Source organism: Phoxinus phoxinus, assembly GCF_949152265.1.
Source record: "Phoxinus phoxinus genome assembly, chromosome: 16".
NCBI classification, from domain to species: domain Eukaryota; kingdom Metazoa; phylum Chordata; class Actinopteri; order Cypriniformes; family Leuciscidae; genus Phoxinus; species Phoxinus phoxinus.
This window is the reverse complement of record NC_136891.1, coordinates 164,407-176,906: the sequence shown is the minus strand read 5'-3', so window position 1 is coordinate 176,906 and position 12,500 is coordinate 164,407. Positions and strand designations below refer to the sequence as shown.

General features: G+C 43.2%; 1 protein-coding gene across 1 annotated transcript in view; it reads right to left on the bottom strand.

The window, feature by feature from the left end:
* Positions 1–12,500, bottom strand: part of plcb1l (phospholipase C beta 1-like) — a 165,937-nt gene that overhangs the window by 44,000 nt on the left and 109,437 nt on the right. Inside the window, 6 exon segments of the mRNA XM_079583437.1 lie at positions 219–351; positions 5,740–5,849; positions 5,974–6,078; positions 6,164–6,263; positions 6,329–6,424; positions 6,427–6,498. Coding sequence (XP_079439563.1) covers positions 219–351; positions 5,740–5,849; positions 5,974–6,078; positions 6,164–6,263; positions 6,329–6,424; positions 6,427–6,498 — 616 coding nt within the window.

The window sequence follows — 12,500 nt, the reverse complement described above, 5'->3', positions numbered from 1 at the left end:
TGACTGACACACACACACACACACACCTGAGGGCGGAGTCTGCTGACGGACACACACACACACACACACACCTGAGGGCGGAGTCTGCTGACGGACACACACACACACACACACACACACCTGAGGGCGGAGTCTGCTGACTGACACACACACACACACACACCTGAGGGCGGAGTCTGCTGACGGACACACACACACACACACACACACACACACACCTGAGGGCGGAGTCTGCTGACTGACCAAGGAGGGTTTGGGTGAGACGCTGCCGTGGCTCTGCCCGTTCTCTGGAGCCGCCGCCGGGTTGGGTTCAGTCGTGACCTCTGACACCAGATCACCTCCTCCATTCACCTGCACCAATCAGAAGACAAACAGTAAAACACAAACAGATCTACAGGTGAACCACAGCAGACGTGAGAAAGACTGAACTGAACCATGACGAAGATGATCATGAACGCAGAACGGGTCATTTTCAGGGTGAATCATTCATTTATGAGTAAAGTATCATATATACTAAAACTATCATATTTACTAATAATTTTATAGAATTCATAATGAACCAACGGAGAACTAGAATCTACATTAAACTATAATATATCATGGTTTTAATGGTCTTTTCTAGGACTGGAAATTCCCATGTGCATCCTGGACTGTTACTAACGGCTCACAGAAAACCAAGACGGTCTTAGTCTTAAACCAGACGAAACTACGACATATAATGAACAAAAACGGTCATACCTGCATGTCTGTCCAGAGTGTGTAAATATACCGATGGAAACCCACTCTCAGCATGACTCAACTCAACACTAGCGTTCACCTGTCAGTGTGACTGCAGGGTTATAACCGCGGCACAAACCGTTGCTAGCGGATCTCGCTGAATCAGCGGGACACTCTCAAACCAACATCAAGATGAAAACCAAAATTACACTTCTTATTTTAATCCGTTCCCTCGTCTGCTGTCATTTTAATTGAAGAGCCAGGATTATCTCTGATGTATAAGGGAAAAATGTTATTTCTAGAGCTGAAAAAGTCAGCAAATTTGCTATAAAATAATTTCTAATTAATCCAAGCTTTTATCGGGTTTTATCTAGTTTAAAGAGATCTTATTCCAGAATCACAGCCGAATGGAACAGTTCTGTAGGTTCAGTGTGAACCCTGAAAAATATTCAGCTAAATGAACTAAGAGAAGAACTGAGCATGTGCAGACTCAGAGAACATGCCTGTCGTCATAGAGACACAGATACGCCTGGCAATGACTGCACTTTAACAACAACACACACACACACACACACACACACACGCACACACACACACACACACACACACACACACACACACACACACACACACACACACACACACACACACACAAGCCATTGCAGGGCCGCGCATTAGGCCGTGTGACACCAAACAACTATTCGACAACAAAATTGTTTGTCCACAATTTTTGTCAACACAGTTTGTAATGTTTCAGCCCTATAATCATCATCACCACACATACAGAGCTGTTCATGTTCACATTTATGTTATGTTAGTTCACCAGCTCTGTCAGGCCTGTCACTGCACGTCATTCTCTGTGAGACGTATTTGAAGGAAAACGTCTAGGTACCGACTGTAATCTCTATTCCCTGAGAACAGGGAACTCGCAGTCGATGACGATTTGTCGAGTTCCTCGAGTTCTTACCAGAACCAGGAAGTATGACCATATTAGCCCCGTTCTGTCAACACTGCATTGGCTGCCTATTAAACATCGTATACATTTTTAATTATTGCTGATCACTTACAAAGCACTAAATGGTTTAGCTCCGCAGTTCTTGAGCGAGCTCTTAGCGCATTATAGTCCTTCACGTCTACTGCCATCTCAAAACTCCGGCCAGTTAATAATACCTAGAATATCAGAATCGACTGCTGGCGGTAGATCCTTTTCCTATTTAGCACCAAAACTCTGGAACAGTCTTCCTAACATTGTCCGGGAAGCAGACACACTCCTAAACACACTCTTACACACACTCTGTCAGTTCAAATCTAGATTACACTTGGAACACTTCCCTTAAATCCTGATGTACTCGTTACATCATAAGAAGAATGGCATCTACGCTAATTTTAGTGTCTTTGTTTATCCCGAGGATTCCCCTCAGCCTGCCGGATCCAGGCCGTATCCGGATCTGAGGAAGGACCTTCGCCTGGACACACACTCTCTCACACACACACACACACTCCAGATCTGAGGAAGGACCTTCGCCTGGACCCGATGACAGCGCAGCGCTGAAGTGCCGACTAGCCTCTCCCTATGGAGGATCCCTGTACCACTCTACAGATAAAGCGTTGTCGGTATAATTTCGGTTTCGCGTATCTCCCCCGAAGTGATAAAATTCTATCAAAAGAATTTAAAAGATGTCAAAATTTTAAGGCCAGACAAGTAGTTTAAAGCTTGGTTTGTAGGGAATTACAAACCTGCGCACATATATTCAAATGCGCATTAATTATACAATCAATTCTTAATGCGCACGTGAGCGTCATCAGTGTTTCTCACAGGTTCGTGTTTAAAGTCGTTTAGTCGTTTAACTAATGATCCTTGCGACGAAAGTGAATCAATCAAAACTAACTTTAGCTGGAAAATATCTTTATTCAAGAACCGCTATAAAGCCAAAACAATCTGTTACCTTAAATTATACGTTTATCTCTGTAAAGCAGCTTTGAAACAATCTACATTGTTAAAAGCGCTATATAAATGAAGATGACTGGACTTGACTTGAAACGCTTATCTAATCACGGCAATCCTATTGGCCGGCGACAGCCTATGATGTTGCTATTAGTGCAACCCGGAAGTATATCAGAGGAGCCTGGGGAACACCAGGCTTGGGACCAAGAGCTTCCGTGGAAGGTGTTCCTTTAAGGGAATATGGCCAGGGGGTCCGAAGAAGTCCCGTCCAGTCACTTTCTGAGGGAGACATGAAGTCAAAATTGGTCACCTGGTCTACATTGATAACCTAGTCCCTGAAGTGCCAACTAGTCTCTCCTCTATGGTGGACCTACGCCTGGACCCATCCCAATGCATCCCTGAAGTGCCAGCCTCATCAGCCCTGTAAAGGCCTGATCGACACGACAGCCATCGGCACTGATCCTCAACAACCCGTCTCCATACCGGCGTGATGACTTCGACATCCAGATGGAAATGGATAAATACTCTAAATGTTCTGATTCAATCTGACTCGTAATGCTGCCCGAATCATATTCATACACTGTTCGTTTGTTGGTTAGAGGAGAACTGGCCCCCCGACTGAGCCTGGGTTCTCCCAACGTTTTTTTCTCCATTCTGTCACCTGATGGAGTTTTGGTTCTTTGCCGCTGTTGCCTTGGCTTTTGGCTTGTTTAGTTGGGGACATTTAATATTCAGCAATATTATTGATCTATCTTCAGGTGGACGATGACGTAATTTTCTTATAGAAACAAACTTTGTTTTATTGATTTCATGTTATCACTGTGAAGCTGCTTTGATACAATCTGTATTGTAAAAAGCGCTATATAAATAAAGGTGACTTGACTTGGCTAGTCTTGCCAACAACTTGTCTGTTTCCTAAACAGAGTCTATAACATATTTTGCCTCACTTGTGGAGACATACGATAGGGAGGACTGCAGATAGTGGCAGTAATCGCTCACAGACCGGATCATAGAGACGGGCATCTTGGTTTTTTACATTCTCTATTAGATTTTATATTCTCTACTAAACCCAAGGAAATGGAGGTGTGTGGTACTGTGGTCAATGACATTCAACCTTATGACTTGAATTATTTTATTCAAGGGGCTCAGCGGAAAAAAATCCTTTTTTAAGTTTAATGGATGGAAGTTTGATGGATATACTAGCTAAAATACTCAGCTCTAAATGGCGGAGGCCTGAGCACACTGTTTCTTACTTTCTAGAGAGAAGGCCTGATGACGCCCATGAGATATCTGCATGGGGGGCTTTTTTGAAGATAGCCTGCTACCTATGCTGCTATCTACCTGTAACACCACTAGCATTTTTACACCTAATGCAAAAGGCGGGCCTTGGCTAGACGACTCTTGTAGTAAGAGGAGGCCAGTACTAGGAAAAACTAGATTTACAGGAATAAATCTGATGGGCTCTAGCTCTAAGGAACCTTACAAGACGAGAATGCTTGGCAGACCGCTACTATTTTGCTAGTTACTAAGCCTAAGCCACATATCTAGGCGGCCCAGTGAAGGCCAATACACAAATATTATAGGACTGAAGTTCAGACTCTCACAGTGAGAGGAGACCTGCTGCTCTAGTATAAGGTGGCTATCAAGGTGGATTGACGAGGGCCAAATACTTGGCTCTGTAGTCCTACCTGGAGCTTGACAGAGCTGTGGACTCAGCAGAATATCTCCCGTTTGGGAGGAAGCCATCTCACACAGAATGTCTGTTTGATGCTCAGACGACCGTGGCCTCACGAGAGAATTTTCAATATAATAACGCCAACCGTTCACTACCACAGAATGGCACTACCCACTACATAACATGACGATTCTAACATAAGAGGAGGCCTATGGGAAGGGTATGCATAGCCTACCTACATATGGGAACTACAGGGCCCTAATTTCACCATCCTATAAAAACCCTACCTAACACCCCCATGATACTTTCTAACAGGGAACAGTGTCAAGTCATCTTCATATAGCGCTTTTAACAATGTAGATTGTTTCAACAGTGGTCCACTGTTCAACCTTACTAAAACTCTTGTAAAGGGAGTAGACCTAGAGAGCTCAACCTGCTGCCCGTAGAGCGATGGCCTAAATAAGATTCAAATATGGAGGCCTATCACCATAAAGAGCTCGCGTTCCATATTGAAGGAATAACTCATCATAGGTCCAGCCTCAGGGTTGATGCAAGAAGCGGTTGGGGTGAGGAAGCACAGATTCAGACCGCAGTGTTATGCAGTCCAAATTTGTCAGCAGATCAGCCTGGTATGCTTGCAAGGCATCACCAGCCAGACCCGCCGCGTATGTTCTGCCATTTAAGCTCGACTTTCTCTTTTTTGTGGCTTAAAAGAGTACTTAGTGTCGTTGACTCTCCAGCCACGAGATAGTATGCTAACATCTTGTCAATTGGGGCATCGACACATACCTGTGTTCGTGCATACCCTCAACATCAGCGTAGTTTGTGCGCTGATGGTGATGAATGCTCGCTGAATACGGGTTCTTCCATGCCTTTTCGATCTCATTGTGGATATCGGGCAGGAATGGAAGGCTCACGAGACCTGGAGCTTTATGGCTGGAAAGAAACCGTTCGTCAAGTCTGCCACGAGTCTGTCACGAGCAGTTCTTGTGGGAACTCTCCCTCAAGAAGAGGACAGACGAGAGTGGGGTTTTCTCAGGGGAAACTCATAAAACAGTCCCTGAAGACGAAAGAATGTTGACATGTTCTCTAGGCGCACCCTTATACTTTCGGGTCTCACTAGTAGTGCTGTCATGGGCTGTCGCCGGCAATTAGGATTGCCTTGATTAGAAAAGCGTTTCAGACACCGGTTCAAGCGCAGGTCATCGACCCAGTGCGAGTTCCCTTTCGAAAGGGAACTGCAACCTCAAGCAGGCCACGTTAGTGTTACGCAACTCATCATTTACATTAGCTTTATATTTCTAGTCTTTGTAGACTGAATTCAGTAGAGTTTGTTGGCATTGTGCAGTTAAACGCACCTGAAGTCACTCACTGTCAGTTAAATGCACCTGAAGTCGCTCACCTGCTCTCCGTCGGCCTGCTCCTCCTCCTGTGTCAGAGCCGCCAGCTGATTGGCTCTCTGCTCCATCAGACTGACATACAGGATGGGATTGGACAGAGCCTCGATCACATCTGACACCCCAAACACAGGCAGGACATGAACTCTGAACTCTTTCAGAAGAACTCATGAGCAAATATGAGTCTTAACATACAAAAATGAAATACTACAAACAACCTATTTATTTGGCTCTTGTACCTGCGAAGGTGTCTGGGACGTAATCCTTGACCTCAGTGTAGACGAACACAGACGACAGCGTCAGCGCTTGGTTCTTCTCATTCCTCAGACTGATGTAATGATATCCTGCAGCAGAGAGATGCGCTCTTTACCCATCAGCCACTAGACCGCAATGCCGGTTCACATAGAGAGAAACGAAACAGATACTTGCCAGGTCTGATGGCACACACTGGGATGATGCGATGGCCGATACATCTCCCGTTATCTTCGTACACGGCTATTCTCAGTGACGCGAGTGTGGGAAGAACCACCTGAAACGGACGGATCATTAAAATGATGATGATTTCATGATGATTTTGTGTTTGTTCACACATACTCTTTTGAAAACCATCGGCTCTTCATCCCACACTGGATTGACGGCATTGCTTTGGGACGTCTTGGTCTTGAAAGCTTTCCGTTTGGTGTCCACTCCACTGGCAGGCCATACATTTCCACCTCCACGTAAACACCGACTCTCTTATCAGACAGGAACTGAGCGGAGATGATCTGTTAAAGACACGGGAACCTCATCAACACTGTGAGGAAGATCTCAGACATTCACTCTCAATCTGATGGATTCGGCAGAAAATCATGATGCACTGAAATGAACATTGTGCAAACGTGCTGGATTTAAACAAGTCTTTCGTTTCAGCCAGTGTTCTACAGTAATACTGTATGCAGAGATTACAGCAGATGCCCTCTGATCTTTCAATAACAGAGACTCAAACTAGTTTTAAAAACATTTTTCAAGTACACTAGTTACTAGTGTATAGAAGAAAATACAGGTAACGAAAAACACTGTTATTAAAGTTTCCAGGCTCAGTACCTCCTAGTGCAAGCTTAAAGACACCTGATTCTAGTTATCCTAGTTAATATCCTATTCTTATTGATGTTCAATATTCCTACAGTTCAGATTAATGAACTTAAGATGTGGAGATGGCTTGGGTCTTAGATCATTTAAAAAAAAGTATTTATGAGGTGGCACCCTATGAAGAGATTAGAATCAAGCAAAGGACTGAACCTTGGATGACAGATAGGTGATTAAGAAACGTAATGATTGTTTTAAGGTATTTAAAAGGGATATCTAAAATAAATAAGGTAAGAGATTAGATAAAAGAAGTTAAGGAAATTTTTTTAAGGACAAGGTGAAATTAAAGCTTTAGCATAAATTCTGCCAGGAAGACTCAATTACTACGTCACTTATTACTTCACATCTATCCAATCATGTCCTAATACTTGCTGTACAAAAGATCGGTACTTACACGTTTGAGTTCGCAGACGCAAACAATTACCTCCACCCTCCCCACCACCATCAGGATGATCCTGTTCATACCTCCCGGGGGTGGGCTGCGCCCCCGCCTTCGTCTTCAGGCAGGAAAGGCAGATCCGCTACCCTCGGATTATGCACAACGGACGGGGCCTACGCTAAAGAACTTTATAAATAATTGCTTGCTGGGCTGTCAATAAATGAATGCTTTGTTACATTGTTCTATCTCCCGAGTCTTTCTGGTAGAACTGAAGTAGGACATTCCAAAATGATGGAGAATTTTGAATGATTTAGGGTAATGGAGAAAGACTGAGGTCAAAGGCTCTAGAACAGGCCTCAGTGTAGATGGAAGACTTATGTCTGATCAGAAGAAGGTAGCAGACTATTTTAATAGTTTTTTACTACTGTTGCTGATCAAACTGGTAAACGAGCACAAACGTCTCGGTTACGTATGTAACCCTCGTTCCCTGAGTACAGGGAACAGAGACGTGTCGTCGGGGGAGTTCCCTGACGAATTGGGATCACGCTAGGGAGCCAATTGCCTTCGAGAGAATTAAAAACGAGCCAATGGACATTGGCCAGCAAGATTTTCATTCCGCGACCAGCCTGCCAGCGCGGGTATAAAAGGCACAACTAAACATTGCATCAGTGCTTTTTGCTGAGGAGCCAAACAGTGTCCAGTCCCCCGTGAAGGTACAGCAACATGGCGAAGGGACGACACGTCTTCGATCCCTGTACTCAGGGAACGAGGGTTACCGACTAACGAACCGAGTAACCGAGACGTTCCCTTTTGTTCTGGGAACTCCAACGTGTCGTCGGGGCAGTCCCCTGACGAATTGGGATCCCTAATAAAATCCCATGGTGCTGGCCTCTTCCAGCGCCCAGCTAAGCTACCCTGCAGCAGTTTCTTGGATAAGTTGCGGGAGCTAGCTAGGAATCACACTGCTGTTCCGCAAGACCCGCTCAGTGGACATTGAATAATACTGGGATGCGTGCCCCAACCCAAAGAGGGGGGGGGGGGGGAGACGCTGCGGAAGCCCAGCCTGCCCGAAGAAGGCCTGGAAAAAAGGGCAGTCCCTGAGGTAGGCCCAATCCGAGGGACGACAGAACGAGTCCGTCAAGACGCGGCTGAACTGCACGTGGCAACATGGGTCACCGTAGATACCACTGAAACACCCAGTCTACTAGCAACTCCTTACTAGAGGTAGCAGACCTGCCATGGTCCGCCGGAAGGGGTGATGGAGGAACTCACGAGGTTCACCGACGTAGGGCGCCAACGGAGCAAGGCGGCTCCGCCAGCTCCACCGGAACAGCCAATGGCAACGAGCTACTAGAGGAGTGAGAAGCCCGTGAGGATCTTTCACCAGACGGGAAGTTCTGCACTGTGATCCTCATCTGTTCACCAACAGGATTCACGGAAGTAGCCGCCTGCCAAACTGAACCGGCAGACGAACTAGATCGGGGAATCGCTGAACGGATATTCATATTTCAAGGATCTTAGTCTAGAACGCAGCATCGCCAGAGTCATGTTCCCACAATGAGGACATGACTCGTTCACAAGCGCTGCCTCAGCGTGCCTTAAACCCATACACGAGAGGCAGTGTTTATGACCATCTTCCTGAGGGAGTAGTCGACCGCATCCAGAAACGCACGGGTGAGACGACATCCTGAAAAGGACGCGAAACACCCGTGATGCTCTTTTAGAAAGAAAAAACGCCCTCCGTTCACGTGCCGAGGTACACCGCAGCAGACACAATGGGGAAACTGCAAGCCCGTGTGCTGCACTCACCCACTACCAGCCGTGAAAACTGCTCTTTTTTTTAAAGAGGACGAAATGTCAGCCAGCAGCAGGAAGAGATGGTCGCTGAAGCGCCGTCACACCAGCACCAGAGGATCTTCTTCCCAGAAAGAGGACTTGTTGATTTTTTTTTTAACCAGAGGCAAAGAACATCAGTTCACAGAGAGACACACTGGATGGCTCCGAAGCAAAAAGCACTGATGCAATGTTTACTTCCGCCTTTTATACCCGCGCTGGTAGGTGGGTCGCGTAATGCAAATCTTGCATGCCAATGTCCATTTGCTCGTTTTTAATTCTCTCGAAGGCAATTGGCTCCCTAGCGTGATCCCAATTCATCAGGGAACTCCCCCGACGACACGTCACAGTTCCCAGGACGAAAGGGAACTGGGATTTCTAATGATGAATTAGGGAGTATTATGCAAAATGTGGTGTTATTCCGGGTGTGTTTTCATTTATTAAAGTAAAGGAGAGTAAGGGTTAGGGTTAGGGTTAAGAAGTTAAGGGTAGTTAAAAGTAGTCCAAAAGTGTTTGATAATATTCCAGCGTAGTAAATTAAGGATTCAGCTAAAGTTATTACCCCTATGGTTACTCATATTATAAATTCTCTACACAAGGAAAGGTTCCCAAGGAGTTAGAAAAAGCAAGAGAAATCCGATTTCAATCCTGATTGCATTATACAACGTGCTGGAAAAGATTATATATGATCAGGTTGAAGATTATATCTCTAATTTTAATATATTGTATGAGTTTTAGTCCGGTTTTAGGAGGATGCACTCTACAGAAACAATGATCTTGTTTTTAATATGTAGTGAAGATGTCAAATGTTTCTCCCAGCCTTGGGGGAGCTGTTTTCCATGAGTGTTTCACTGTGTGAGTGAGCCCTTGTGGAAAGGTAAGGAGGGTTTTCACAGTTATCTGATTCATTTATTTAATTTATTTAATTATATTGGCCATCCATGTTATTTGAAGAAATATATTGCTGTTAAAGATGTTTATTAACATAAATGTGCAGTTATTTGCGGTGGATGGGTTTGTATTTCTGATATTATTTAATGGGTTGTAAATTCCATGTGGTGGGATATATTTTTCTGTATATTGTATTGTGTTTAACGTTTATCTGAGTATTTTGGGTTTTATTCTTTGTATTTTGGATGTATATGACATTTAACTTTAATTGTCATATGCTGAAAGTTATTTTTTCCAGTGTTTGAGAAACCTTTGATGTAAGGTTAATACAACTGCAACTAAAACACTGCAAAAAATACTTTCTTAATTAGTATTTTTGTTTTGTTTCCAGTCCAAATATCTAAAAATTCTTAAACCAAGAAGCGTTTACTAGAGAAGTAAAATGACATAAGAAATTCTATTTTGTTTTAAGATAAAAAGAAAGTAATTTAAGTAATTTTTACTTAAAACGAGCAAAATTATCTGCCAATGGGGTAAGCAAAAAATTCTTGTTTTCCATTCGAATTCAGATTTTTTTGCTTACCCCATTGGCAGATAATTTTGCTTGTTCACAACACACTGATTGCTCTGGTCCGAATCAGTTGATGAAATGAACCAAAATGTAGCAGTAGTAGTAGTAGTAGTATGTAGTAGTAACCCAACCGCACTGAAGGGGAAAACGAACTCTAGTGCGAATCAACCCAACTGAATGACGCAGGTGTGAAAGCACCAAAGAGCGAAATAAAATAAAGCTTCACTGCTGTGACGACCACGATCTTGGTGTCCTCCTCTTTCAACCATCACTTAAACACAACGCAGAGACATCTGGGGGAAAACACCGACGAAGAGGGTTACAGATATATCATATGAGAAAATAAATGGATAAAGGCAAATTAAGTGGGATGATGTTGCTGGATTTGCAAAAGGCATTCGATACAATTGATCACAGTATTGTGCTTCTAAAAGTAAAAGCAATGGGGTTTAGTGATGAGGCCTGTGAATGGATCAAGTCTTACCTTGTAAACAGGTGTCAAATAGTGGATTTAAATACGGTGTTTTCTGATTGTTTGCCCATTTCAGGCAGAGTTCTGCAGGGGAGTGTTTTAGGCCCATTATTTTTTCGGTTCTAATGAACTTTTTTATATTATATATACTTAGATAAACTTGTGCATGCTATCATCACCAGCAGGGTGGATTATTGTAATGGACTCCTCACTGGCCTTCATAAGACAGTTGCAGCTCGTACAGAACGCTGAGCAGAACCAGAACACATGAACACATCACACCAGTCCTCAGGTCTTTACACTGGCTCCCAGTTACATTTAGGATTGACTTTAAAGTATTATTACTGGTATATAAATCATTTAATGGCCTAGGTCCTCAATACACTGCAGATATGCTCACTGAATATAAACCCAACAGATCACTCAGATCATTAGGATCACATCAACTAGAAACAACCAAGGGTTCACTCTAAGCACGGCGAGTCTGCTTTTAGCTATTATGCTGGAACCAGAACCAGAACCAGAACCAGAACCAGAACCAGAAGAGATCAGGTGCGCTCCTACTGTAGTCAAATTCACATCCAGACTCAGAACACTTCTGTTCAGCTGTGCATTACTGAATGAGCTGTGCCACTGTGCGTCCGACTGTTTATACTGTATTTTATTTTAGTTTTTATTCTAAATTAATTTTAATTAATCTTATTTATTTTCATTATTTTAATTTATTCTATGTAAAGCACTTTGAATTACCATTGTGTATGAAATGTGCTAGATAAATAAACTTGCCTTGCCTTGCTTGCCTATATACAGATGATGCAGTAAAAAAATTGCAGACTGTTCAAAATAAGTTATGCAGGATTATATTGAAAGCACATTCACAGTTGCTTCTAAACACAAACATTTTAGTGAACTTGTTTTTTTTTAAGTTGAAAAAAGGGAATTTTTCTTAAATTGGTGTTGGCGTTTATAATAATAATAAGTAACCTGACAGACTATTATGTTCTTGTGAAAGATGTGCATAGTCTTTCCACAAGGGGGAGCAGCACTGATATTTATCTTTGTAGATTTAAGAGTTTAGTGGCGATGGATTCCTTTTTATATACTAGTGCTGTAGCCTGGGATGATTTACCTTCTTGTATAAAGCAGATACATGTTGAAAGAGTTTTTAGAAAGTGGCTTCTATATCATTAATTTAAAAGGTGATGTATTATGAGATGTTGAACTTGATTGTGATTTCTTTATATTTCTGTTCTTCTATTTTGTAAACAGAGGAAGACAATGGAAATAAGCCTTTTGCTTTTTGTGTACCGTATAATATTCTCGACAGTTTTGAAATGTTGTATGATCAATCCCTTGTACAATTTTAATTTAACCTAGCATCACACACACACACACACACACACACACACACACACACACACACACACACACACACACACACACACACACACACACACACACACACACACACACACACACACACACACACACTCAC